The 25,837-nt window shown below is 38.3% G+C and overlaps 1 protein-coding gene across 4 annotated transcripts in view; it reads right to left on the reverse strand.

Annotated features, from left to right (window-relative positions):
* Positions 1-9,048: 9,048 nt before the first annotated feature.
* The window catches only part of TASP1 (taspase 1), a 78,422-nt gene continuing 61,633 nt past the window's right edge, over positions 9,049-25,837 (reverse strand). For 3 of the 4 annotated variants that reach the window (XM_041474130.1, XM_041474128.1, XM_041474126.1), the window contains 3 exons: positions 24,733-24,843; positions 21,088-21,161; positions 9,049-11,016 (listed from right to left, as the gene is read on the reverse strand). In XM_041474130.1, the coding sequence (XP_041330064.1) occupies positions 10,921-11,016; positions 21,088-21,161; positions 24,733-24,843 (281 nt within the window). In that variant the 3' untranslated portion in view covers positions 9,049-10,920. Of the gene's footprint in view, positions 11,017-20,173; positions 20,290-21,087; positions 21,162-24,732; positions 24,844-25,837 lie in introns of those variants that run through there. The other variant, XM_041474129.1, reaches the window with a different exon arrangement.

The raw sequence follows: 25,837 nt of genomic DNA on the forward strand, positions 1-25,837 counted from the left end.
GCAGGCACTGGGCACTCCTGATTTTGAGGGATGCTGAAGATGCAGGAGAGCCCAGGATGCAGGAACTCTTCCCATTGGTTTGAGATGCCAGCAAATGGTGCCCCATGCCCCCTGTCTATCATCTCCTTCACATTCCCAGCAAAAAGGCAGCTCTTCTTACTGAAGGGGGGGAAGGAGAAGGATTATTATGTTTTTGCCTTTTTCTGATATAGCAAAGCAATGCCAACAGATGGAGCTGTACAGAGCAGGGACCGCTCACTTTGGCAGAGCACAGGGGAAGCAGCAGCCGAGCATGGAATTCCAATTATTAAGCATAATGAGAGATGAATCATCTCCAAGCAGGAGACAAGCTTTATTTACTATGCTAGAGTGAAAAATAAGTCTGTCAACAAAGCTATAGCCCAGAATGGGGGAATCCCAGGATTTCTCCATCCCTTCATGTGAGGATGTTCCATCCCAGGAGAGAGGAAGGGCTCATCACAGCCCTTCAGCACAGGCTGGAGCCTCAAAGTCCTGAGCTGAACTCACATCATCACCCACCAGAGCTTCACATCAAAAGGATATATCATGCAGGACTTCATGCAGGACTTCTTCCTTCCCCAGCCTAATCCCACACTTCAAACCCTGGACACCAGGGCATGGCACAGAGCTTCCACCCATCCTCTCCTTGGAGATGGATCAAAGTTCTCAGCTAAGGCCTTTTGCTTAACCCGAGACCACAAGCTCAATATGAAGACTCCAGAGCTCACCAGCAGCCAGGAAAGCAGGGATGCAGGAGCAGCAGGCTATCAGGAGGGCAGAAAAGGGGAAGAGTTGACAGCAGGTGACCCTTTTTGGATTTGTATGCACAGACAGTGAATTTGAGAGCTGCATTGTTTCACCAAGAAATAAATTTATCTTGTTTAGCTAAACTTATAAACTTAAAAGTCTGCTGTCAAGTTAGTGCAATTTTTTCCCTGACAAGATGGACTAAAACAAAATGTACTTGGTATCCTCACTGGCACATGACTAACAAGAACAAGGTCTTGCAGCCTATCTGCATGGAGATAGAAATAATTAGAATATTTAAGATGAGGAGGAGATGTCAGCTCTCATTTGAAAGAATTTTTCCTTTTTTGGTATTTTCAGGTAAGGAGAATTAGTTAGCAGGAAGGGAAAAGGGATTATATCTTCTTTCCAGCCACATGAAAGGTTTCAGCAAAGAAGAAGCAAAAGCTTATGTGGTCTTTCTCTTACAAGCCCTGTTCAAAAATGTCATTGTGTCTACTTTTATGTCATGAATAGAGGATTTTTTCATGGCAAAATTACAAGAACATCATGTTGGTCCTGCAAAAGGACTGCATGAAGCAACATCTTTAATGGAGAATTCTCAGGACAGAGAAAATAAACTCACCAGAAAGTACAAAAAGCAGGGATGAACTCCTTTGCCTCCTTCACCAGCTCCCCTGTTGCCAGCAGGGATGCAGTGCCTTCTACAGGTAACATTCAGTGTAAGACTGGCAATACATTACTGTGCAGGTGATTTTTACCAGTTGTGAAAAATCTGAGAAATTAAATAGGCAAAGAAACTGGTGAAAATAAATAGAAATAAAAATTCAAAACTTTTGTACCAGCTTAAAAGGTCCTCATTTGTGAATGGAGCTGTTCTGTAATCATTGGATCAAACAGTGCCTGGTTACTTCCACATTTGTGGAAGCCAACAGAGCTCACAGCAACCTACATTTTAGCCCTAACTGGGGAAAAAAATCCTGTACAAAGGTATTTTTGGGCATGGATCCTCGAGAGACTCCTCAGTCTCCTTTCAATTCAGGAACTTGTATGTATTTCCTTGTTCATTCTAGCCACACACATTCATTTCACAAGGGAAATTTAATTATTGACCCTCTGTTAATAGTATTCAAGTGAAACAAGCGATGGTGCTGGAGAAAGAGAAAAATGAAGATGGAAAGAGTGGAGAGAACAGGACATAAAGTGGACATGAATAAAGACAACACATGCACATACAATTCAGGAGACCACTGGCCCGAAAGAACCTGCACCCAGGATTTCCAAATGAATAGTTAATCACACTGACTAGCCAGCCTGGCCACCATTATTACCAAAAAACCCGTTAAAATATAGTTTTTGGAGTCTCTGATTTTTTAAAGTGGAAGCGTTTTCCCAGCCAAATTATTCTGCTGATTCTTGGCAGTGATGCAGAAGGGACAACAGCATTGGAGTGATGGATACAGGCTTCAGTACTCCCAGCACCCTGAGATCAAATCTCCAAAGTGTGGCATTCAGGCAGCATCCTAAACACATTGTGACATGTCCTCGGGGCAGGGCGCGGGCAAGGTGAGAGGTACAACTCAGTTGGGGAGGAAAACAGAATCAACAGGTCTTGTTTTCTTCATTACCTCTCCAGGAGGGGTATAAGGAAGGCTTTTACCACTTTGTGTGTGCCATTCGTGAGACCACCTAACACGGGCTCCTTCTTCTGCAGTGAAATGGATGAAGGGTTGGAATTTGAACTAGTTTGAAGACAAAGCACAGGGGAGTGTTGAAAGCCTACCCATTTCTTCAGGCACCTGAATGCATTTGGGTGCCTTTCTCTGCAGGGTTAGTTCCTATTGACTACCCAACCTGGGCTTGGCATCCCCACAGAAGGCACAGCATCTTTATTTTAAATTAATTTGCATGACTTTAGAGATACCTAAAGTGAAAATGCTTGAGCAAGGCAAAAGCAAAGGCATCTTAATTTCAAAATTGAAAACAAGTAACACAGAAAAGTACCAAAAGAAGAAAACAGCATTACCTCATACCTGAACTTAAAACTCTGTCTGTCACACTTTGGAGAACAGAGTAATTCATTTGCCTTGTGCCCCTTGTGTATTAACAGTGAACTCTTTGCCTGGTTTCTGTTCATCATTTTTAGTTGGGTGTTTCCTTATTTTTGAGTTCTTTCCTAATTCAGGTACCTCTCTAATGCTGGTCAAGATTCTTGAAACTTATCTGGGAATAACTATTCTTTTGATGTGCAAATAGAATACTCAAAATAACTTTTTTTCTATGCATTAAACCTTTTTCCTGAGGAATTAATGGAATTGCAGTCATCTAATTGCAACAGATTGCAAATCATCCATCATACAGCATTCTCTGCTGTGCCATGACATTGTCTTTTGGTTGGATAAATTTTCTTTTGCGGACATTAGGTGACATGTTGATACAATAAAATGGCATTTGAAACAATATCCCTCCCCTCCACAGACACACAATTCATTTCAAAGGCCATCATGACACAACTGATCATTAATTACCTCAAGCCTCAGCCTGTTCTTATCTCCCCAGAGGAGTTCACTGCCTCCAAATTTTAGAAACTGTTTCTTCATTGGATCAAGAATTGTACTTCACTAGGATTGATTCCCATAAAATCAGCCACAAAATCTGTTTTATAAACATGGCAATATTTTCCCAACATGATCCATGATGCACTGTAGCAGTTACTTCCAGGGATGGACTGGAAGCAGTAAGAGCAACATCCAACATAAAGAAGAATCACAGTGAGTGGGATGATGGGAGCAGTCTCATTTTATACCCAATTTAATTAACATCAGCAAAAGGCAAGTCTTTTTGTCTTTCCCATCACTCTTCCAGCCATGCATTCCTGTGTTTCCTTTACACAGTCATGTAGCTGCAGAGCTCAAAAACATCAGCCCTCTGGCCCAAGCAAAAATTAACCTGCCAGAAGAATATTTCCTGCACAATTTTATTCTTTGGATATAATCCTGAAGAGAATCATGGCTGCAGATATAATTGATATTGGTGCCATCATGGGTAAAACAAACTCAACTAGGGGAAATCAATTCAATGCATGGCTAATTAAAACACGTTTGGATAGCAATAGATAAAGAGACAAATTAAAATACCACCTTCCCCCATATTCTCTTTCTCAGGCTCAATGTTACTACTTCATCCATAAATCCTGCACCCTCTCCTGCAAGAAGGGCTTGTGGGGCTGTTTCTCTCATTTTTTTCTCACTCCTTGCTATCCATCCTGCTGCCCACAGCCAGGGCCTTTACACCTGTCTACTGCAGAATACCAGAGACAAAAGAATTTACTCCTAGCTGCAAAAAGCAGCAGTATTTTCAAGTATGGACAATTTGATGCCAACTTTAAACCAAATCTCAAGCTGACAGAGAGCAGGGCCAGGAGATCTCCAACACAGAATTGCATTGTGGGGCTATTATCAGTCACAACTCACATTTTAAGGAAAAAATTCTAAAATCTATGTTCAGTAGGATCACAGGTCCAGTACATACAGAAGATGTTACAATCCAGGCTGGTTTCATGGCTTATCACACTTATCTGGGACACAGTGGTTTGCCACAGGTGAGTTAGGGAATCCTTGCCTAAGGTTGGGCTCTGTCGGGTTGTTGTTGATACCATTCACACACGTGTGCCTGAAGTGAAACCAGGGCTGCAGAAATTATCATCTTTAGGAAAACTTGTAAATCAGGAAACAGTGCTGGGAGCCCTTTAGCTCCTTTTAGCACAGTCATTGCTTGGCTACAGCAGATTATTTGCCCAGAGGAGCCTGTGGTTTGGTTCTTCCATTTGGCTTGCTGGAGCCCTACACACCCAATAGATATTCCCAGATAATCCAAAAAATGAGTCATCAAAACATCTCACACAACCTCATTTCTGAAGCCTTCAGTATTGGCATTAAGGGACTCATAAAGTTTGAGTCCTCTAAGATAAATACCTTCAAGGATGACATCCTGGCTCCACTAAAGCTGATGGCTGAGCTCCAAAGTGACACTTTCTGAAAAGGGCATTTCACTTTGAAAGGCTTTTTGTTTCAGAAAGATGAGTTTAGCTGGTCTCTATCCCCATGCCTTAGCGGATATTTGCAGCAATACAACATTATCACTGAGACCTCAGAGATAAGGGAGGGTAGGATGGTTCAGGCACAAGGCAAGGGAAAGCAGATCCCACCTTACCTGCTGCTCATGCTAACACACTTTATTTGCTTCATTAGGCATACAGGAGTGGGTAACAAGACACATCTGTTGTGTTTAAATCCCTGTCAAGTGATGCCAATGGTCTTTACGGGGATTTAAGCCCCAGGTTATGTGGAATGTGTACAATCTAATCTGTGTCACTGTAAAATCTAAAACAATAAAAGTCAGTGTACAAGTCCTCCTTATCTCTGTGTTATCTCCCAACAGAGTGAATAATCAAGCAGGGGGCTCTTACAGTACGAAGAGCTCCCACAGGTTTTCCTGTAAAAAAATGAGCAAAAATAAAAGAGGTAAGTTTTATTAATCAGTAAAGCTGCCCTTAGACCCACTACCTGAGTCCTTTGCCACAAGCTGCCATATAAAATCTCAACACAATTTCCTGCAAGTTACAGGTTCTCAGCATTTCTTGGCAGACCTGGCCTCTGGTATGAGGCAGTGGCCTTTTCCCAACCCTCCTGCAAGGAATCTACAGAACCTCTGGTGACACTACATGGAGGCTAAAAGCCACAGAAATTTGTGGCTTTGTCTTCACTTTGCTGTAAACCAAAACAAATCTTTCACGTGAAAGCCAAGTGTTAGGGAGAAGTTCATACTTTGTCTCTTCAAATATCCCTTGGAAGATGAGCCCTAATAGCATGTGAAGGATGTATCAATTCTTTGAAAATCCACTTTTTTTGGTTACTGTCTCTTATTCTTTTTTTCCTTCAAAATAATTTTGTTTTCCCTCTACTACTTTCCATTTATTTCTGCTCTCCCCTGCTGGAAAATTTATTCTGTATACTCTGCTAACAAGAGCCTTTATTTCCCTACCCAACTACAGTATAAACTTTCCCTTCAACTCTTCAATTCTCTCCTGAACCTTCTCCTGTCAACCAAGCTGACCTGAAAACCAGGTTCTTTGCCTAAGTCATATTTTAATATGAAAAAGTGACTCTCTAGTAAGAGGATGGGATGTCAGCCACCCAGAATTACACTGGTCCCAATTCTGTTAGAGTGGCAAACTTTCTGAGAATGAGGAGATGGTGATCAGCTATTTGCACACACAACACTACAAAAACTGAGGAGATGGTGCTCAGTTATTTGCACACACAATGCTGTAAAAACTGGCCAGTGTCTTTCAACAGATCAATCCTGCTACCACTGAATGACAGAACTCTTGATTTAGCTCACTAACTCAAAGTAAACAAATCACATAACAACTGGAAGAAAAAGCAATCATTAAATTGCAAGCCTTCACTTTAACAAGCATGTTAAAGTCTCATAACACATCTGAGAGTTTCATCCTGCATCATCCTGCTCAAAACTGGGTTACAAAGACTGTCCAGTTGCACAATTACCATGTGCCACTGTGAAATATTGTACCTGTAATGCCATAACCACCAATTCCTTTGTCTATTTTTTCTATATTCTGCTTTTAATTCACATTTTAACTAACAACAGCAGTTAGCCCAACCTTGCTAGGAACCCAAGATTTATTACCAGCTTTGTTTTCTTTTAAGCTTCCTTCTTTTCACAGCACCCCTCTGTATTGTCCTTCACAGGTGAATGGCTGCAGCTCCTCTAAACAAAGTCCTCTCATCCTCCACCTCAGTCAAATCTCTCATGTGCCACAGCATTTCCAGAGGTTAATTTACCAGCAGAAAAGCATAGTCTTCATTTGTACAGAACTGTAAAGGGTTTTTATCTAAAAATCCCAAACCAACCAACCAACCAACTAACAAAAAAATCCCCACAACTGGAATTCAAATCACCTAAGTTTTTTTTAGTGTAACAAGCCTGTCTTCCATAACTTGCTCAGTTGGAGCCCTTTGAAATCACTCATTGCAGGCTTATGCTGTTAAGGCACAGGAGCAAAGACAAAAATGGGTTATGTGTCAGGTTTGGCTTAGCCTATTAGAAACTTTAAGCAGGAACATTTGTTATGGTAAATCTCTCATGTGCATTTCCAGAGGTTAATTTACCAGCAGAAAAGCATAGTCTTCATTTGTACAGAACTGTAAAGGGTTTTTATCTAAAAATCCCAAACCAACCAACCAACCAACCAACTAAAAAAAAATCCCCACAACTGGAATTCAAATCACCTCTTAAGTTTTTTTTAGCATAACAAGCCTGTCTTCCATAACTTGCTCAGTTGGAGCCCTTTGAAATCACTCATTGCAGGCTTATGCTGTTAAGGCACAGGAGCAAAGACAAAAATGCATTATGTGTCAGGTTTGGTTTAGCCTATTAGAAACTTTAAGCAAGAAAATTTATTATGGCTAAAGACTGAACAGGACTACTCTGGTACCAACCTGTCTGCTGATCCTTTAGGGCACGTAATTGTGTCTTTGGGTATAAAATCAACAGCATTCAAATTTTATTTCTATGTATTTCACTTGCTCACCCTTCCTTTACAATTTCAGCAGCTATTGCTGTCCACTGTGTAATTTCCTCTTGGGCTCTATCTGCTTATGCCAGTGGCAATGGTTACTCATCACACACAGGGCCTACAGAACATGTCATTGCAGTGTCCCTCCTCACCATTTATATTTCATAAGCCTCTTTTTTAAGCTCAAAATAGAACCAGTAGCACAATTAGATGCATAATTAAAGTAGGTGCTCAGTTATTTGCACACACAATGCTGTAAAAACTGGCCAGTGTCTTTCAACAGATCAATCCTGCTACCACTGAATGACAGAACTCTTGATTTAGCTCACTAACTCAAAGTAAACAACTCACATAACAACTGGAAGAAAAAGCAATCATTAAATTGCAAGCCTCCACTTTAACAAGCATGTTAAAGTCTCATAACACACCTGAGAGTTTCATCCTGCATCATCCTGCTCAAAACTGGGTTACAAAGACTGTCCAGTTGCACAATTACCACGTGCCACTGTGAAATATTGTACCTGTAATGCCATAACCACCAATTCCTTTGTCTATTTTTTCTATATTCTGCTTTTAATTCACATTTTAACTAACAACAGCAGTTAGCCCAACCTTGCTAGGAACCCAAGATTTATTACCAGCTTTGTTTTCTTTTAAGCTTCCTTCTTTTCACAGCACCCCTCTGTATTGTCCTTCACAGGTGAATGGCTGCAGCTCCTCTAAACAAAGTCCTCTCATCCTCCACCTCAGTCAAATCTCTCATGTGCCACAGCATTTCCAGAGGTTAATTTACCAGCAGAAAAGCATAGTCTTCATTTGTACAGAACTGTAAAGGGTTTTTATCTAAAAATCCCAAACCAACCAACCAACCAACTAACAAAAAAATCCCCACAACTGGAATTCAAATCACCTCTTAAGTTTTTTTTAGCATAACAAGCCTGTCTTCCATAACTTGCTCAGTTGGAGCCCTTTGAAATCACTCATTGCAGGCTTATGCTGTTAAGGCACAGGAGCAAAGACAAAAATGGGTTATGTGTCAGGTTTGGCTTAGCCTATTAGAAACTTTAAGCAGGAACATTTGTTATGGTTAAAGACTGAACAGGACTACTCTGGTACCAACCTGTCTGCTGATCCTTTAGGGCACGTAATTGTGTCTTTGGGTATAAAATCAACAGCATTCAAATTTTATTTCTATGTATTTCACTTGCTCACCCTTCCTTTACAATTTCAGCAGCTATTGCTGTCCACTGTGTAATTTCCTCTTGGGCTCTATCTGCTTATGCCAGTGGCAATGGTTACTCATCACACACAGGGCCTACAGAACATGTCATTGCAGTGTCCCTCCTCACCATTTATATTTCATAAGCCTCTTTTTTAAGCTCAAAATAGAACCAGTAGCACAATTAGATGCATAATTAAAGTCGTGTAAGATATTTCATTGGTTTAAGTGGGAGTTTGATAGCAAATTCTACTCCTGCCAATCTTCACAATTACTGATAACAAAATTCATACATGCTAAGTTGGTTTTCTTCTCATATGTACCTTAAGTAGAAAACTCTGCACCAAAAAGAAGAAAAAAAAATTGATTGGAATATTGTACAGATACAAAAATAAAGTAAAAACAAACCACAAAAATCCTATGCTGGAATCCAAGCCTCCAAAAGGAGAGATTAAGCAAGTAAGGGGAAGAAAGCATTTATGAATTTATATTTTACAAGCTTATGGCAAGAAAGAGTGAAATTATGCCAAAATTTCTGTATGATGTCAGTACAGAAAAGCACTTTTAGAATAAAAGCAGGCTAACATTGTTCCTTTAGCTTTTTTTAACATAAAGGCCACTTTAAAATTTGGCTATGTACAAACCCATATACATGATCTTCAATTTTTCACTCACTACACAGTGAAGAGTCCTTCACTTCTTCAAACCATGAGTACACCACTGAGGATCCAACCTCAAGCATTGTATTTCAGCACAAACTATTTCAAGACAGGCACATTCCACGTTGTTGTTGTGCAATCTGGAAATCTGCTGGTTTATATTATTTACAGAACTGTACTGAAATATCTTCAACTACAGCTACATTGAGGTCACAATTAAAAAACCATACACAGATGACAGCATCTCAATGTATGCTGTAGTATAACAGCGAAAATTAACTCAGGCCATTAAAAAATTTTTATTCTTTTCCATGAAAGATTGGTACTACAATCAATATAACCATTTCATCAGTCAAGTATGTCTGTTATAGGCAGGCACAATATTACAAAACAGGCAAGTACAATGCCTGATTAAGCGAATACAGTCTGAATATCTATTCATCCACTATTTCTGAAAACAGAATTATCAAATATCCACCAGGGAAAAGGATGAACTATTTTAGTTTCTCTTTGGCATACTTATCAGGACAATGAATCAATTACAAAAGTCTTCTATTGCTGCCAGTGCTGTGAAAGGAAAAAGGACTGAGTGGAAGGTTTTACATCAGAACTCGCTTTTAGGACTTGGGCAACCTGGCTCACATAGCCAAACTGGTGACAAATGACAGTTCAGCTGCCAATGCTTCACGAGGCAGACAAGGATTACATTGTTTTACACTGCAGGTTTGTTCAAGGTATCAAAAGAGTTACAGTAAAGTTATGCACAGTACATACATATTACACACAGTTATATAAATACCCATGCTGCGGCTGGACATGAGGAAGTTGCTTTACCAACACGAAAGCTCAGTATCAGACCTCCCACCAGCCACTTGATACACATTGCACTTCCCATCCAGTAATATGTTCATTTCTGTACCTCTCTTAAAAATAGATTTAAAGCAGAAGTGAAGAATAATATCGAATCTTTCCATAAACTTTGTTTTCTTATTTACACTGTAATATTCCATTATACATAAAGACTGCGTAACGATACATTATCTTCATATAGCTTTTTGCAATACATACAGCTTGGAGCTATTAACATCTTGGTTTGGGAACACAGATATGACCTATAAGACTATTCAAAAACAATTTGAGCCTTAATTTGGCTCTAGTTTGTTTCACTGAAACCATTCTTTGAACAACAAAAAAATCCTCCTTACTGGAGAGGAAAAAAACAATTCATGTTTAAATCACCTCTGGATTTCCTTAAACCACTAAGAAACTTAGAAACCATAATAATTTTTTGCATAATTATAAAGCCACTTCAAAGGCCTGTTACTTTTAAATTTAGAATATGAATGACAATTGTGACCGTATATTTAAATTATTTTTTCTTAACTTTTGGTTATCTTTCAACACAGAAAAATGAAAATGCAATAATTAATTATACATGATCTTTGCACAACTGGGGAGTGTTCCTATTTTATTTGTGGGACAAAATGAACATGCACACAACCCCCATTCACAGAGTGAGAACATAAACTACAGCAGCACTTGTCTCAAGTTGTGGTGCACATGGTTGCAATACAGAGTATAAAACAAAAGCAGAATTTCCAACATCTGTTAAAACACAAAAAAAAACTTATTGTACAAAGAGTCATTCACATTCTCTGCAATGAAGTGAAGAATCAGCTGCTTTCTGGACTCTCCAGCCTGCAAACTCCTCCTTCTATTGCCACGGACTGTCCTGCCACAGCTCCAGGAGGAAGTCTTGAAATGTGAGTCTGTGGAAAAGTCAAAAGAATATTATGGACTGAGAAAAGGCAAAATTATGCAGGACAAAGTAAGCTTGTAAGTATTGAACAATTAAGCTGTTCTCTCACTGAAGTCTGAGGACAAACTACAAAGCAACTTGAAAAGCAACTGAGATTCTTTTTCTATTTTGTTTGCATTAATGTTTAACACATGAAGAGAAAGACCATGACAGATGCATAGAAAAGGCAAATTGGATGAATCAATGAACTGAAAGTAGAAAGAAATATCCAGAATGAAGACAAAAGAAAATACTTCTGGCATTTCATGGTTTATAGGTCTATTTCTTAGGGCCATTCAGAAGTCTTTACTACTGCATACAGAAATACACCTTTGAGAAACCTCAGACAGAATTAAATACTTGACAAACTAACACTTCAGAGGATAAGGCAACTGCAATGACCAGGATGCAACTAAGAAACTTCTCTGCAAAAAATACCTGCACATCCACCTAAAAAACTCCAAAAACTTCCTGTTGCCAGCTACCAAATAAATCAACCCAAAAACCAATTGTGTTTCTGCCAACAGGCATCTTTTCCACAGAAAAATTTAAAAACCTTTGAGAAGGCAATGGAATATTTCAGCCAGGAAGTGGGTACATTTGTCTGTGTACACAAAACTCCAGTTTATAACTGAATTGTAATTCAGTGACCCTAAAAAATCTGTTAATGATCCTTTATATACTGGGGTATGTTTTATTACTGATGGGCAAAAGCATCTGCTTATGAAAAGACTTCAACTTGCTGTTAAGAGTAATGACTTTTTATTCTCTTCGCACATGTGTTTACACTGTGGAAACTGTTCATGCTCTATTAAATTAGGAACTAGAAATGATTCCTACTATGGTATAAAGCTCACAACATAATGTTGCTGGCATTTAGAAACTACAGCTTTCTCTAAGTGCAGCCCACCACACATTTGTTTGTACATACATTAGCCCATTTAAAAGATTTAGTAGTTGCAAAATGCATAACTTGCAATGAGACAATGGGTTGTCACAAAAAATACAAATGTAAAAGTTCAGGAAGAAAAATTTGCATCAACTGAGCAGAAAGTGATTTGAGACTCTAAACTCAGTCCACTACATTGAAGAAACATTTTGTGTCTTTTAATTCCTTTCTTGATAAGGTGGGGTATCCTGCTGCCTGCACTTAGGTGGCCGCCTTTTCTGTTAAATCACAGAATAATATTAAATTTAAAACACTTCAATGTCTTCATTTTATTGCTAAAACTTTGATATCTGGCTTTCCTGCTTGATATATGAACAGGTTCCTACTTTCAGAACAATTTCAGTTACAACTGTGATTTACCACTCCAAGAAGAAAATAATCTGTTCAAATCTGTTACAGTTTCCCTCAAAATGTAACTGACAATTTTTCTGTAGATGTCATTTCATAAATTCTAAAAAAAAAATTAAAAGGAACAAAATCAAGTGGAAGAAAGGTATTTTTCATTCTATGACTGACAGATCCATGACATTTTCCCAGGTCTGCAAAAATTTCTAAATGAAAAGGATGACAGTATAAAAGCAGCACTGTTTGATGGGCATGGTAGCAAATTTGTTTCCTCAGAGGAAGAATGCCACTTGTTGCTCAGCAAGGTACTGCAATCAGAGCAAACCAGTGAGATAATCCTAATAAGTTTTTGAGCAAGGGGAGGAAAATGTACAAGAGGGGATAAGCAGGTAGCCACTATCAATTAATACATTAGAAAGTATCTATGATTAAATAGCCACCCAAAACACATTTCCTATAGAAAACCTCATTTCCTATGTCAGGAGGAACACATTCTCCATACACAAGACCCCAAACCACTATACACCAGCATGTGAAGATTTCCATTTACAGAAACACTGAAACCACATATAACAAAGCATTTCTTAAAGCCTTTACTTGCATCCTGTTTATTTGCATACTTTCTATGATGGAGTAAATACAGATCTGGTTTACACTGACTACTTTTTACTACTTTCACCAATGGCTGCATTGTGTAGAACAAAAATGAGACAGATCTAAGATGATAATGTTTAAGATGTTACTTAATAAATAATTTGAAATGGTAACATTGCCATGTCAAGACAACTGTAGAAAACTCCCAAATGAATTCCTACATTTATACCTCACTTGTTCTTAACCATAAGAACAAACTCCAGTAAATAAAAAGAAACATCAAAGAACACTGAATATTTTTAAATTAACCACAGAACTTATTTGTAAATTCCTTACATTTTTATATCCCAACATCGTATTTTACATTAAGTCCAGATTGTATAGTCAATTAGGTTTAGATTCTAGAAACATAAAAATAAAGAACAACACTGGAAAGGTTTTAATTGAACTCGATTAGTCGGTAAGCTTTACAAGTTGAATGAACCCACACCTGGAAGAAATTGTGCCTGGGACCACAAAAAAAAGGAAAATAAATATTTTTCCTGAATTAATCCTCCACTCAACTCCACAGAAGCCTCTCTTTGAAGAAAGTGTATGTCAAAGAATGGTAGATTAAGAATGATGAGTTATCCACATCTTTAGCTTCATATATAGGCATTTTACAGTCCCAATAATATTCTGATTTGCTTTGCCTTCCCAGAGAAAAGCAAGGTTGGTGAGGTTCCAGTAGGAGATGAGGTACCAACATCTGGGACACCAGTCAGTCACCACAGATTGTTGCTGCAGCTTAGAAAAGGAACCTCTTGTCCACAGTTCCACAGGAAAAAACGTAAATGCTGGAAGAAACATTTGATCTTTTGCTTCTTACCCCTCTAAAAAGCCCAAAAGGGCTAACCAACCTTTTGATGCTGATTCTTGCTCTGTGTTCTTGTCATCCAAACACTCAGTGTTTCCCTCTTTCCCTCTTAACCAAACCAACATCGTGAACTACCAATCTCCCCAGCCCCAGTGCTGCAGACACTGGAATGTTGCTCTCTCCCAGTGCTTTTTGATGCACACTGCCAAGTTCCCTACTGCTTACAAAACTAATAGCTCTTTCTGGAATACATGGAATACAGCTACTATGGTTTCATCTTTTTGACTTATATTACTTCATGTCTCATAGACAAGGATTCTGAAGCAACCTTGAGAGCAAAGAATATGAAAAGCATTTTCTTTTAAAGAACTAGTCTCCACCTTCTATTCACATAAAAGTATCAGTTTGTCACAACAACTTAAGAGAATTTTTCTTTCATTAAAAGCATAAATATAATGTAAAATGAATATATAAAATTTCAGCCAAGAGACAGACAGTGCTGCATGAGAAAGCTGAAATCAATCAAATGCTGCCAAGAGGACAGAGTACAACTACCAGATGGCAGCACATTCAGTTCTTAAGCAAATCTAGGGAGTACTTTATGTGTTTAGCACTCTTATTACACACTCAGGATGTGCTTTAGACAGAATAATTTATAAAACAAACTCTTTCCACTCATTACACTATAGAGATGAAATATAATGAAAGACCGAAGATACCATATCCTTAAGGAAACTGCTTTCTATGGCTTTGCTCCCTGAGAAAGAGAGTACCACCAAACTCACATATTCTTTAGAAATTTGGAGCCTTCTAGCTGGGTACACACTTCCACCATCAGAACCATCTGACCACACATTCTGTATTTATTTTCTAAGCAGTAAGAGCCCATTCTGGCAGCAACTCTGCTGCTCTGTCTCCTGGTAATCTGTCCTCCACCATGATTTGCATGTACACCTGTAGTACAGCAGGAGAAGGTGCCCCACTAAATACTGGCAACTACTGTCATTGGAAAATGCCATGTGAATCTTGTTTGGTGAAACCTTAATAAAGAAATAAAATGGGGAAAAAATAGAGAGACTCCAGAATATTGTCCTTGTTGGGAAACAACAGAAAGACAGAGTGATGGGGTACTTCTGGTCTCACTGCACTGAAAATAATGATTTTACATATAGGTTGCTTAGGAAATTAACAGTTTTCCAAGCTCAAATTCATTCTGTGGGCAACTATAATACTATAAATTATTTCTATATCTAATTAAATTATACCTGTATCAAGACAGCCTAAAGACACATACTAACCAATCATCTAATCAGCTCAGCATCCCAGGGTTTTGTAGACGTATTCTAAAACCCTATAATGAATCTTCAAATGCGATTTGTATCACTTTGAATTGCAGATGCTAAGGTTATTGCATTTATATTTGCATACCTGCACACACAATCCCATCTTCCCTACTCTACTCTGACAGCCAAATCCAGGGAGAGTTCCAGAACTACTGGCTTTATGCAAGAACCCAACCCAAAAAGTAAATTTAACTTCTCATATCAGAGCCAGTTAACTTCCATGGAGGTCTATGAGCCAAACATTTTAACCGGTATCTTAGCACTGCAGGTTATTTCCAACAAACAGAAAAACCTTATTTTTATGAGAGAACTGGATGGTCCACTATATGCAAAGAGTAGTTTTCGAATGAAAATTTCTGACTGATTCCCCAGTCTCCAGACAAGTGTGAAGATGAAAGAAAATAAGTAGAAGAGTGACATATACTTCTCCTGTCTCATGAAGTTAAAAGACTGTCTCTGTAGTCTGAAATGAATGACTGAATTATTTGACTTCATATTTCTGCTCACTAAACAGGCTTAGTAAATTTTTCCGCTAATTTTTAAATTAGAATTAGGATTCTTCCAAAGAGGTGTTTCTTCACCCAATGAGCACTGGAAAACTGCCCTTCTCCTGACAAAGGGCTTTCACAGACCTTTCACTCACAAAGTCAAATACAGAAGCTCATCCTCAGAAAACCAACAACAATCACTACAATCAGGGTTTGTCACATGTATCACTTCAAACATAGTGGGAAGAACTTTTGCTGAATTTTACAACGTCAGTAAAGGCGAATAAATCTGATGTTGACAGCTTACACCTCCACAGGAAAAGTGGACTGGAGATGGTCTCCCTGTCCACCATGCTTATGTTTGCTCCTACTGGGAGATGAAATTAACTGTCAAAGATAAAAGTTTCTGTTTGAACATTGCAACCACAACTTTTGGTGTGGACAGCAGTTGCAGCAATCACAGCAATATGCAACACTCCCCACTAATGCTGCACTACGTCTTGCAAAGCAATGGGAATTTGGTTCATTTGTGAATGGAAAGAACAGCTTATGCAGCTTTGCATTATTAAAACCTGTCATAACATAAAGCTTAGCAGTTCATGTTATAGTAACTGAATAGCTGCCAAAAAGAGATTTAAACTGGCAACTGAATTGGATTATATTCAATATTGCAACTGGGCTTTTTAAATTTGCTGTCTAAGTCATCCAGCTGTTAGAAGAACTAAAACCTATGAGTCTGAACTACCACTCAAAAATATTGCAACATTTACAGTAATTGTCAAAGTTTGCAACATTTATAGAGATCATATAGCAGATTTATAAATGGTAAGAAACATAGCTAGCTGATAAATTATTTCAAATACTTACACAAAATAAATTACCAAAACTGCGTTTTGCTAGTATTGAGACTGGATCTTGCACTGGGAAAAAAAGGACTTTGACTTCAAATACTGTTGAAAACAAAGTGAGCAATTACCTATCTTCAAGCAGAAAAATCAGCCACCAGCAACTACTCTCAATCACCATGACAAGACACTGGTCAGATTCAGGAAAAAGTATCCCAGCCACTTATACTTTCTGCATACAGAATACTGCAGGGTTTGAGTAAATAAATACTCTGCACACTCTGCCTGAGATAAAAGGGCTCCTGTCTGACTTTGCACAGATACACAACACTACATCAAGGAAAGGCTGCCTACCCATAGCAAGAACCTTCAAGAGATGTCGCTGGTATGAGAACTCGCATTGCAGGCATACACTGCACTCTCATTTGAGATTGAAGGATTTATTTTCCTTTGAAGCACCCTCCATTGAGAAAGCAGATATGGAACAAGAAGATATGAAGTTTTTGTAACCAAGAAGAGTCAATTAACTTGTGCAATCTAACCATTAACACCCTTCCTTCCCATTCCTCATTTTAATTTAAAATCACATTATGGGTGAATTGAGGAATTATTTCTTCCCACCCCAAATTACACAGCAGAAGGTCTGCAAGCCCTTTGTATAAACTGACTCTGAAATTGCTCTACCAAATGCTACATAAACTGTTAAGACCTAAAGTATTGCCCATCACCCATGACAGTATGGACAGAGCTGCAAGAAGCAACACCTTAGAGTAGAGCTACTTCCCCAGTGGTGACAACAAATATGCAGAAGCTGTCAGAACATAACCCAGTCAGTTCAGGAAAATAGGAAATGATAACTGAGCCCTGCCAGAGTAATGCTGAACAAGTCAGAGCCTCAGTTAACAGGGTGATCTTTTCAGCTGATGCTATGAACAGTTGTTAGATCTGCTATGGATCCATAAAAAACCCCAAGCACCTGGAAGGTTGTTCTGAAGACCAACTAGTACCTCAGAAAGAGAAGAAAATTTGGACTGGAAAAATAAATAATTGCTTAAATTCATATCAAGTAACTCATGAGTCAACAATACAATAAGCAAAAAAAAAAAAAAAAAAAATCTCAGTTCATGCAGTTATTTAATCCCCCAGTCCTTCACTCTAGAAGTCATAATCTTAGTGGATGCAGCAGTTACTGCTACAAAAGGAGCTGTGTGAATACAGAGGGAATCCACAAACTAATATTTTCTATCTCCTCCTATGTATTCTCACAGCTGCAGCCAGAAACCTCTGCTGCAGCCCAGAATATTCCAACAGCCTCAGGAATGGATAGATAGAGTTGAGCATCAGCTACTGTGACAACTCCACCATCACAGAGGTGGTGGTACAAGACCTCTGCTTCAAGAGATTTTGGAAATCCTATTCATCTTCCAAAGAACAGGGCTGATATTGAAACAACCTGTCACAGTATTGCCTCAGGAAGGTTTGGCTCCAGCAGCTCCTGAAGCAGAGTGTGTCTGCCCCTTAAGCTCATGATAACTGAGGTTCCCAAGCACCAGCCTGGGTTAGGTGCAGCACCAGCTGGTGCACAGTAGTTCAAGAATAGGAAAGAGCCAAAATGCTGAGATAAAAAGATTTGTCACATCCAATTTGTGACAAACACCAACACCAAGTGATTTTGAAGCTGCTTGTGTTGAGAAGGATGACAAGAAAAAAAGAAAAGCACAGTTGAACCAGCTAAGATCTGCCTTGATTAGCTGTTTGTGGCCTAAGAATCTGAGGGAAGCCACTGGGACATCCACTGTGCAGGTGCTGGAGATGACACTTCCAGAGTTAGGAGCAGTGGAGGAGATGAAATAGTTCCAGCATCCAGAAAGAGCTGATAGAACACACAAACAGAGGTGACTGTGTCAGCAGTAAGGTGTGAACTTAGTTCATCTGGCAAGGCTATGCAGGATTTTTAAAGCAACATTCAACTAAACACTTTAATCCAACAAAAAATGGTGACTTTTCCAGGCAACTGGTTTTACAAAAACAACAACAAACTTAAGACACCTTTCCAGAAAGTATGCTTCAAATCAAACCACTGTATTAGTGCACAGCTCTTGCAGGCTCAGCCATTTGGTGCTGGTGAGCTAACACTCAGGCAGTCTGACCTGAAGGTGAGTGGCCAGCTGCAGAGCCCAGTCGTGCCTAAACTGGGAGCAAACAAACCCCTGGTGCAAGGGTACTTCCAAACCAGTGCTTGGAGAGCTCATGCTGCTAGAAGCCAGAAGAACCAGCAGGTCACAGGGTACAAACCACTTCAAGTCTCTGATTCCACTTTCCTGTCCCACTCCTCTCCCAAGGAGCTGCTGACAGATAACTGGTTGTCTCTATGTCTTGAGCACACCAGAGTCTGCAGGTGAGCTGCACCTACCCTGTGTTTGCTTTGTAACAAAGAAAGACAGACATCCTGTACCTCCACAGTTTCCCCCTGGTGTTCAGCAGCATCATTTGCTACTTCCTATTATGAATTGCATTAACCTCCCATGCTCAAAGAATCACACTAGGACAGTAAAGCAGGCTCCTTTTCTCTTTAGTATCTACCCCTTTATATGACTCTAATATTAGTCTAGTAAAAAATTGAACCAGTTCAAAATCAGGCACTGTGACAACCCCTTAGTTTAAGAACAAAACTCAAGTCCTAGACTGATGAAAGAAATAAAACCTGAAGGTCTTTACCACCCTAGAAAAACAGGAAAGCAAATGTTTCCTTACAAGCTGCTGCCTAATCATTTTGCTATGGTTCTCATAAACAAGTGATATTTTATACTTTTATGAACTCTTATCCCATTATTCTTTCATGGCAAGCACTCAAAATTAACTGTAGCAAAACAGTCACTCTATTAAAGAACAGAGATTTTTTTTCACTTGCAATACATTGTGTTCTATTTCAAGCCCAGTTTTCCATCTATAACTTAGTCCTAGTTGTAGCAGAACGAAATTCCAGCTTTTATGACAGAAGACTTTTTTTGATCAATAGAAGTCAGCAGCAAAAGCGTTTGTGGTTTTTCTCTGGAAAGCATTTGTGGCCACAGACTCAAAGAAGGAAGAAAGGGAGGGGGATTAACTCTTCAGTGAAGGTCAAAAACATAATTTAAAAGTGATCCAAGAAAAGCAGCTGTGTCTGTCAGCACAATCAGGATTACCAGCTGGAGAATTTACCAGCAGTATGAAAACAATGCACACCAGATGTCAAATGTTGCAACTGCGAGTAGGAAAGCAACTCTGGGCATGGCACTGTCATGTTAATACTCATTACCAGACAGATTTCATATTTAGCATTTATTTATTAATTAGACACTACCAGGAAGAAACAATAACATTTTGAGCTTCATAGTGTAAGTCAGAGGCAGGTATGCACACTGGAAACATTTCACATCCTTTATTCTCAGTTATTCTTTCACTGCAAACACAAGGCAACAATTTTAAAGCTAACTAACAAATATTAGAACATCTGTGGCTGAACTTGCTTTAGTTCCACTCAGTTCAATCCGAGTTTTTAACTTCAGTTTGGACTTTTTTTCAACTAAATCTGAAACAAATATTAAGAAAATAAGTAAAACCACACTCTCTTCCATGTATAGCTATCTGGAAAGAATTGTACCTAAGTTATTCAAAAGTGAAGCAAATATTTCACTTACACCTCTACTAGCACTTCCTTCATCAGCTGCTTGTTATCTTCCTTGTCTTTCTGGGGCATTTTTGTCTTCTTTTTCCTGCACATTTTACATCTTGAAGATGAACTCATCCATTCCAGTGCTTGAAACAGTGTTATACCAGTTTTGCTGTATAAAATATCTGATGTTGATTTTCTTCTTTTGTATATTCTTGTATTACCTTGGTCACATCCCCCTTTGTAATAATGCCTACAGAAACCATTAATAAACCAGAAGTGTCTGCTTGCAGCTTCTCCCATGTTCATTCCTGTTCTCCAAACATATCTCCTAAATGCTTCAGTGGTTACACTACAGTTCCCTCCTTTTTCTCCCTTCCATGCTCTTTTCCTAAATAATGGATGGCTCATCCACTTGGTTAATCACTACTCCTTGATCATGATATGACAGAATTCTCCAGTTTTCACTGTTAAATTCAAATTTAACGTACTATTTCTCTTATTAAAAATCAATTCTAAGGCTCCAAGAAACTGAAAATATGGATGGTAATACTGGAATTATTTATCACAGAGGGTATTCCAGGAACTTGTTGAAGTTTGTTTTATATCTTCCTTGATGGTGCAATTGCTTTATCCAAAGGAAGACATGCCCACACAAAAATATGGTACCAGAATAACTGAATCAAGATGAATAAAGTTATTCAAATACAAATACTGTCAGCAGAGGGAATGGACGTGTTCATGGCACCTTATCCTAACATGAAACATGTTAGTATAGGGCTGTTAACTGCTTCAATTAAAAAAATAAATTAGAAATGTCTAATCAATTGACACATTTAACTGCTTATGCAGCCATTACTTCTTCTGTTCTCTTAGAGAAATTTCTTACCTATTTCATTATCATTAATTCAAATTCTCCTTAGCTTCTGCAGCCACCCAACTGTATTACAGCCTATTCCTCATGGCTTACCTTAGCTTTGCCATCCTGTGCAGACATGTATCCAACACACATGCTCTCTGTTGTATGGCTCCACAGAAATTCCACTATAAAGGAATATGCATGAAGTTACTAAAAGACCTTGGTTTAAAATACAAGATTCAATTTAACATGACTGTGTCTTGAGGAACAAATATAGCAAGGATAAAAAACAAAGACCAAAAACTACTTACCAGAGCAATTAAACCTCAAAAGAAGCAGCTATCAAACCAACAAGATTTTCCTGAGTATTTGCAGTCACACACTGCAGAGCTATTACCCAGAATGAAAATGTTACTTCAATGATATGGAGCCTCCAAGATGAGAAATACATCAACTCCAACTGCAGTTAAAAACTGGACCAACTTCTAAAGCAGTGGCCTGTTCCACCCATCAGTAAAAGCTGACAGAACATGTATTTGCCTGCCTCGAACCCAGACAAAAGCACCCTGCACCAGCATAAAGCCAGATGGCCTACTATCAACAGGTAAAGGGAGATTTGTGGCTTAGCTGCCCAAGAAGGACACAGGCAAACATGCAGAAATAGTCAAGTCTGCAATATGGGAATTGAAGATATAGATCAGGTAAAGCAAAATTATCCTGCAGAAAAAGGAGAGGTGTGTGATGGAAACAGAGTAACATGCACAATAAGAAAGATTTCTGGCAAAATTAGAGGAAGTCCTGGATTGAAAAGTATGCTGAATTACAACAGCAGATGCAAACACCCCCTTTCTTTGTGGAGAGTGTAAGGAGCCTCTTACTAAAGGTAAGAGAGGAAGGAAAGATGAAGAAACCCCTAGCAAAGCACTCCCAGGTCTGATTACCTGGACTTCCAGCAGCAGATATACAACACCAACTCTCTGGTACTGCACTCACAGCTGATTTAGGATATCTGTGCTAGAGACCAACTGCCATGCTTGCAGTGATAATGATTAAGAAAACTAATTGCTGCTCACAAGTATTGTTAATGCCTGTTAATCCAGTAAGGTGCTGTCCTGAAGTCTGAAAGTGTTCTGATTTATGAACTGTTTAACAGCCTGTTCCAGTAATCTTTAATTGCCTGATACATATGCAGGTATCTTTACGTACACAAACACACTCCTACTCAGCTGCAACAAAAAATTCAGACAAAGAGCACATTATTCATATCTTCAGCTCTCTGTCAGTGGAGCTTTATAAACTGCCACACTGTTTTCTTCCTGCTCTCTGTCATGGTCATTTTTCTTTGTATTCATAAAGTTCATAATTTGGAAGGGGGGAAAGAAAAAAAAATAGCTGATCATTATTTAAGGCATTTCACAGAATTCTGTAAAAGGCTTTAAAAAATGCAGTGAGGCACAAATTCTTTCTCTGGATTATGGGAGGTATCTTACATGAATTACACAAGATGCCTTGAACAGACATTTCCACATACTTCTTTTAAGAGTGACTTTCACATACTGTAAAAAAAGCATCACTAGATGGGTTTAAAACCTTTACTCATTCCTATTCCTCACATTCCTTTAACGTGGCTGATGAAGGTCACAGCCTGCTGAGCACACTTATCCTTTGAAACACATCTCCTTGCATAGCAATTAAACCAGAGCAGGAGATCAAATGTTAGATGATCCCAGCAAGACTTGAAGATTCTGACAGATATGCAGATATCATCATAAAAGAAAAATGAACTTCATCGAGGTGTGTGCTCTGCTCCCCCATAACAGATTTGTGACTGATACCACCAAAGGTGAATCAAAGGCTTTCACAGAGTGAAACATATCCAGCACAATCAATGTGTGCTGCAGGGGCCCAACCTCTCTGTGGTGCCCCAAAGGCTCCACTGCCAGTGAAAGAATTTTTTTAAAAGACAAATTTAATCTCATCTTTCAATTCTGAGAAGCTGAGAAACAGTTCAGAACAAACACCCTCAAAGTATTATATCTTTGCCTTTGAAAACTACCAGAAGTAGCTGTACTAGCACAAACCTTAATTATTGTTAGCAACTATAGGTAGTGAATTTACTGAAAATTCTAAATTACATGTGAAATATCTTCAGATAACTATATTTTCAACCATTTAATAAGTGACTTTCTTGCCATTTGTTTCAATATTAAGAAGAAATAAAGATGATCCCTGTAACAAAAACATGAGAGTCCTTTATTCTATGCATCAAGTTTTTCAGTATTAACCAACTTATTTTCAGTTCAAACAACACAAATACTACATATGTTTAATTGTGTATTATCTCTGCATTCATTATAAGGTAGGAAATTTCCACGGTACAGAAAAAATACTGTGTTACAAATAATCTCTGTTATTTCAGTGGAAAGAAAATCAATGGACAAATAGTCTTTACTTATGATAGAAGACATATATATATATATATATATATATAGATAGATAGATATATATAGATATAGTATATATCCCCACAATATATGGGGATTTTATAAATTAATTTTTGAGGGAAAAATGCCACATCTTCATTACTAGAATATGTTCTCTTACATGAATGACAAGCATTAAATGAATAGAAAAAATTCTCTCACTTCTAAATCTCGGGAATTTGAAGGTTACATTGATCTTGTTTGTTCTTACTTAATCAGACTTGTATTTTCATTTTCTTAACTCTTTTTTTAAGGATAGAATTTATGTTGCAGGATGCTGTTGCACTAGATAATGTCACAATTGGGTAAATAATAATAAAGCAGCGTATTATACAAAGAAAAAAACACTTTAACTCTGGTAAAGACGGGTCAGTGTGACCCAATAAAAATGCACATAGCTGCACATCTGAGGAGCACCACAGGAAAGGAGATGGCACAAGTGTCATCCTGAAGTAATTCATATGCCCCCAATCCCAAAATCCTTCCCTTAGAGAGGCCTTACTGTCTCAGGGTTGTATTTCCACCCTGTTCTGCTCATCGTCTACAGCCTTCAGTTCCCATCTGTTTCTCCCACACAAACCACGGGATAGTTTTCCATAATACATTTTTCTGCCATAAAGCAGCAAGAGCAGGATTATGTTTCCAGGACAGAAACAGGGATGAAGGGATGCAAAGCCCTTTTGGAACCAGACAGCTCCTGGTAGAGGCAAAGTCCAGGTGATTTCAGTATGGGCAGCAGAAAGTCCTGTTTGGTGCAAATGCACATAGTAACTGGGACTTACCTAAACCAATTCTCCTGGCCATTACCAAGAATAAACAACAACAAACAACTTTCCTTACAGATTTTAAATGCATCCTCCAAATCCACATATTTTCTTCGGCAAAAAGGAGGAATAAAAAACTTTTTAGAAAGCATTTTTCACAAATAAGCTAATGAGAAGCAGTAAACAGCTACATGCACTACTCCCAGCTATAAATTAAATTTTTCCTATGCGGAACACATCTTGCCTCACCACAAGCAACTATTGTATCTAGGTGTAGAAGGATCCCACACAATCCTCTGAATGACAATTCTGCCTAGAAATAATGAGTCAGAAAGAATGCTCTTTTCTGGAGTTTTTTTTAATATTAGCCTTGTTTGCTCCCTATTTCACTTTCTAGATGTTTATTATTTCTATGTCAATTCCTTTTTGTTTTCTCTGTGGCTTTCAAACATGCAGAGAGATTTCATTTCACCCTTCATTTTCAATTAAAATGAGTAAGAATTCCTTACCTAGTAAAGTTGGCTTTTCCTGCGAGGATTCAGGCTCTGCTGAACACCTGCAGGAGCGGAGAACGATCACACCTCCGAGTACACCATCTTCATTGGCTAGGAAAGGTGAACCTGGCCAAAATAATTGGGGAGAATTACTTGCAATAGGAACAGTTTCTTGGGCTTTTTTTTAATTGGACTTTCTGCCTTTTCCCTTTAATCTTGTCACTAAGGGTTGAAAAGACTGACAGATCAAACAGTGCTTTTACAAAAGCATCGGTTCTCTTTTTCCTAGTGTTTCAGAAGAATAATTTTCTGGAACATTAATCTACTAATTCACCAGCAATCAAGAGCTGCATGGAATAAAACAAAAACATTAAAAAATACATTTTCAAGTGCAAAAGTCAAATGTAATTTGGATGAATCAAGGAATATATAATAATGAAAAATGGAGTGTCAAGTTGAAAAAAAGTTGTGACTCTTTAAAAAAAAGTATTTAGCTCTTTCTGTTCTATAGATTATATAAAGACATATCTAAAAATCAAGCATATTTAGGTCATTTTTACAGTTTATTCATTTTTGCTGATTTAAAGGCCTTTGTACAGAGGCATCATGAAACTCCTATACTGTCTGCCTTGCTGTTTGATAAATATTAACAGAAAAGCCTGAGCACATCTTTTTTTACAGTGGATGTTGTTAATTTAAGACATAGGATATAAAAGTCTTCTATCAGAAGTTGGAAAAGCTTTAAAGATAGCTGAACCAAGCCTAAGTATTTTTTCTCTGGTTTGCAATTTGAAATAAGATTCCTATTGCTTTAAATGTGGAAACAATGGTATAATTTACATACAATTTTAAATGTCTTGAGCCACAAAATTAATCACATTTGTGCACTTAGGCCCATAGACATCCTAGTTTCACATCTGCATTATACTGTCATTTAAAATTGAACGTACAATTGCAACAGCCATTTAATGTAATTCTTTTCAATTCTTTCTTTTAAATAAATTAGTGCACAGACACTGTAATTTGCCAGCCACTAGAACTTTAGAGCAAATCTATTCATTAGCCTCCTTTAACTTGCCCACAGCTATTTGTATGATTAAAATTACTCCTTTAATGCAAA

Source organism: Pyrgilauda ruficollis, unplaced genomic scaffold, assembly GCF_017590135.1.
Source record: "Pyrgilauda ruficollis isolate IOZ18807 unplaced genomic scaffold, ASM1759013v1 scaffold31, whole genome shotgun sequence".
Lineage (NCBI taxonomy): Eukaryota > Metazoa > Chordata > Aves > Passeriformes > Passeridae > Pyrgilauda > Pyrgilauda ruficollis.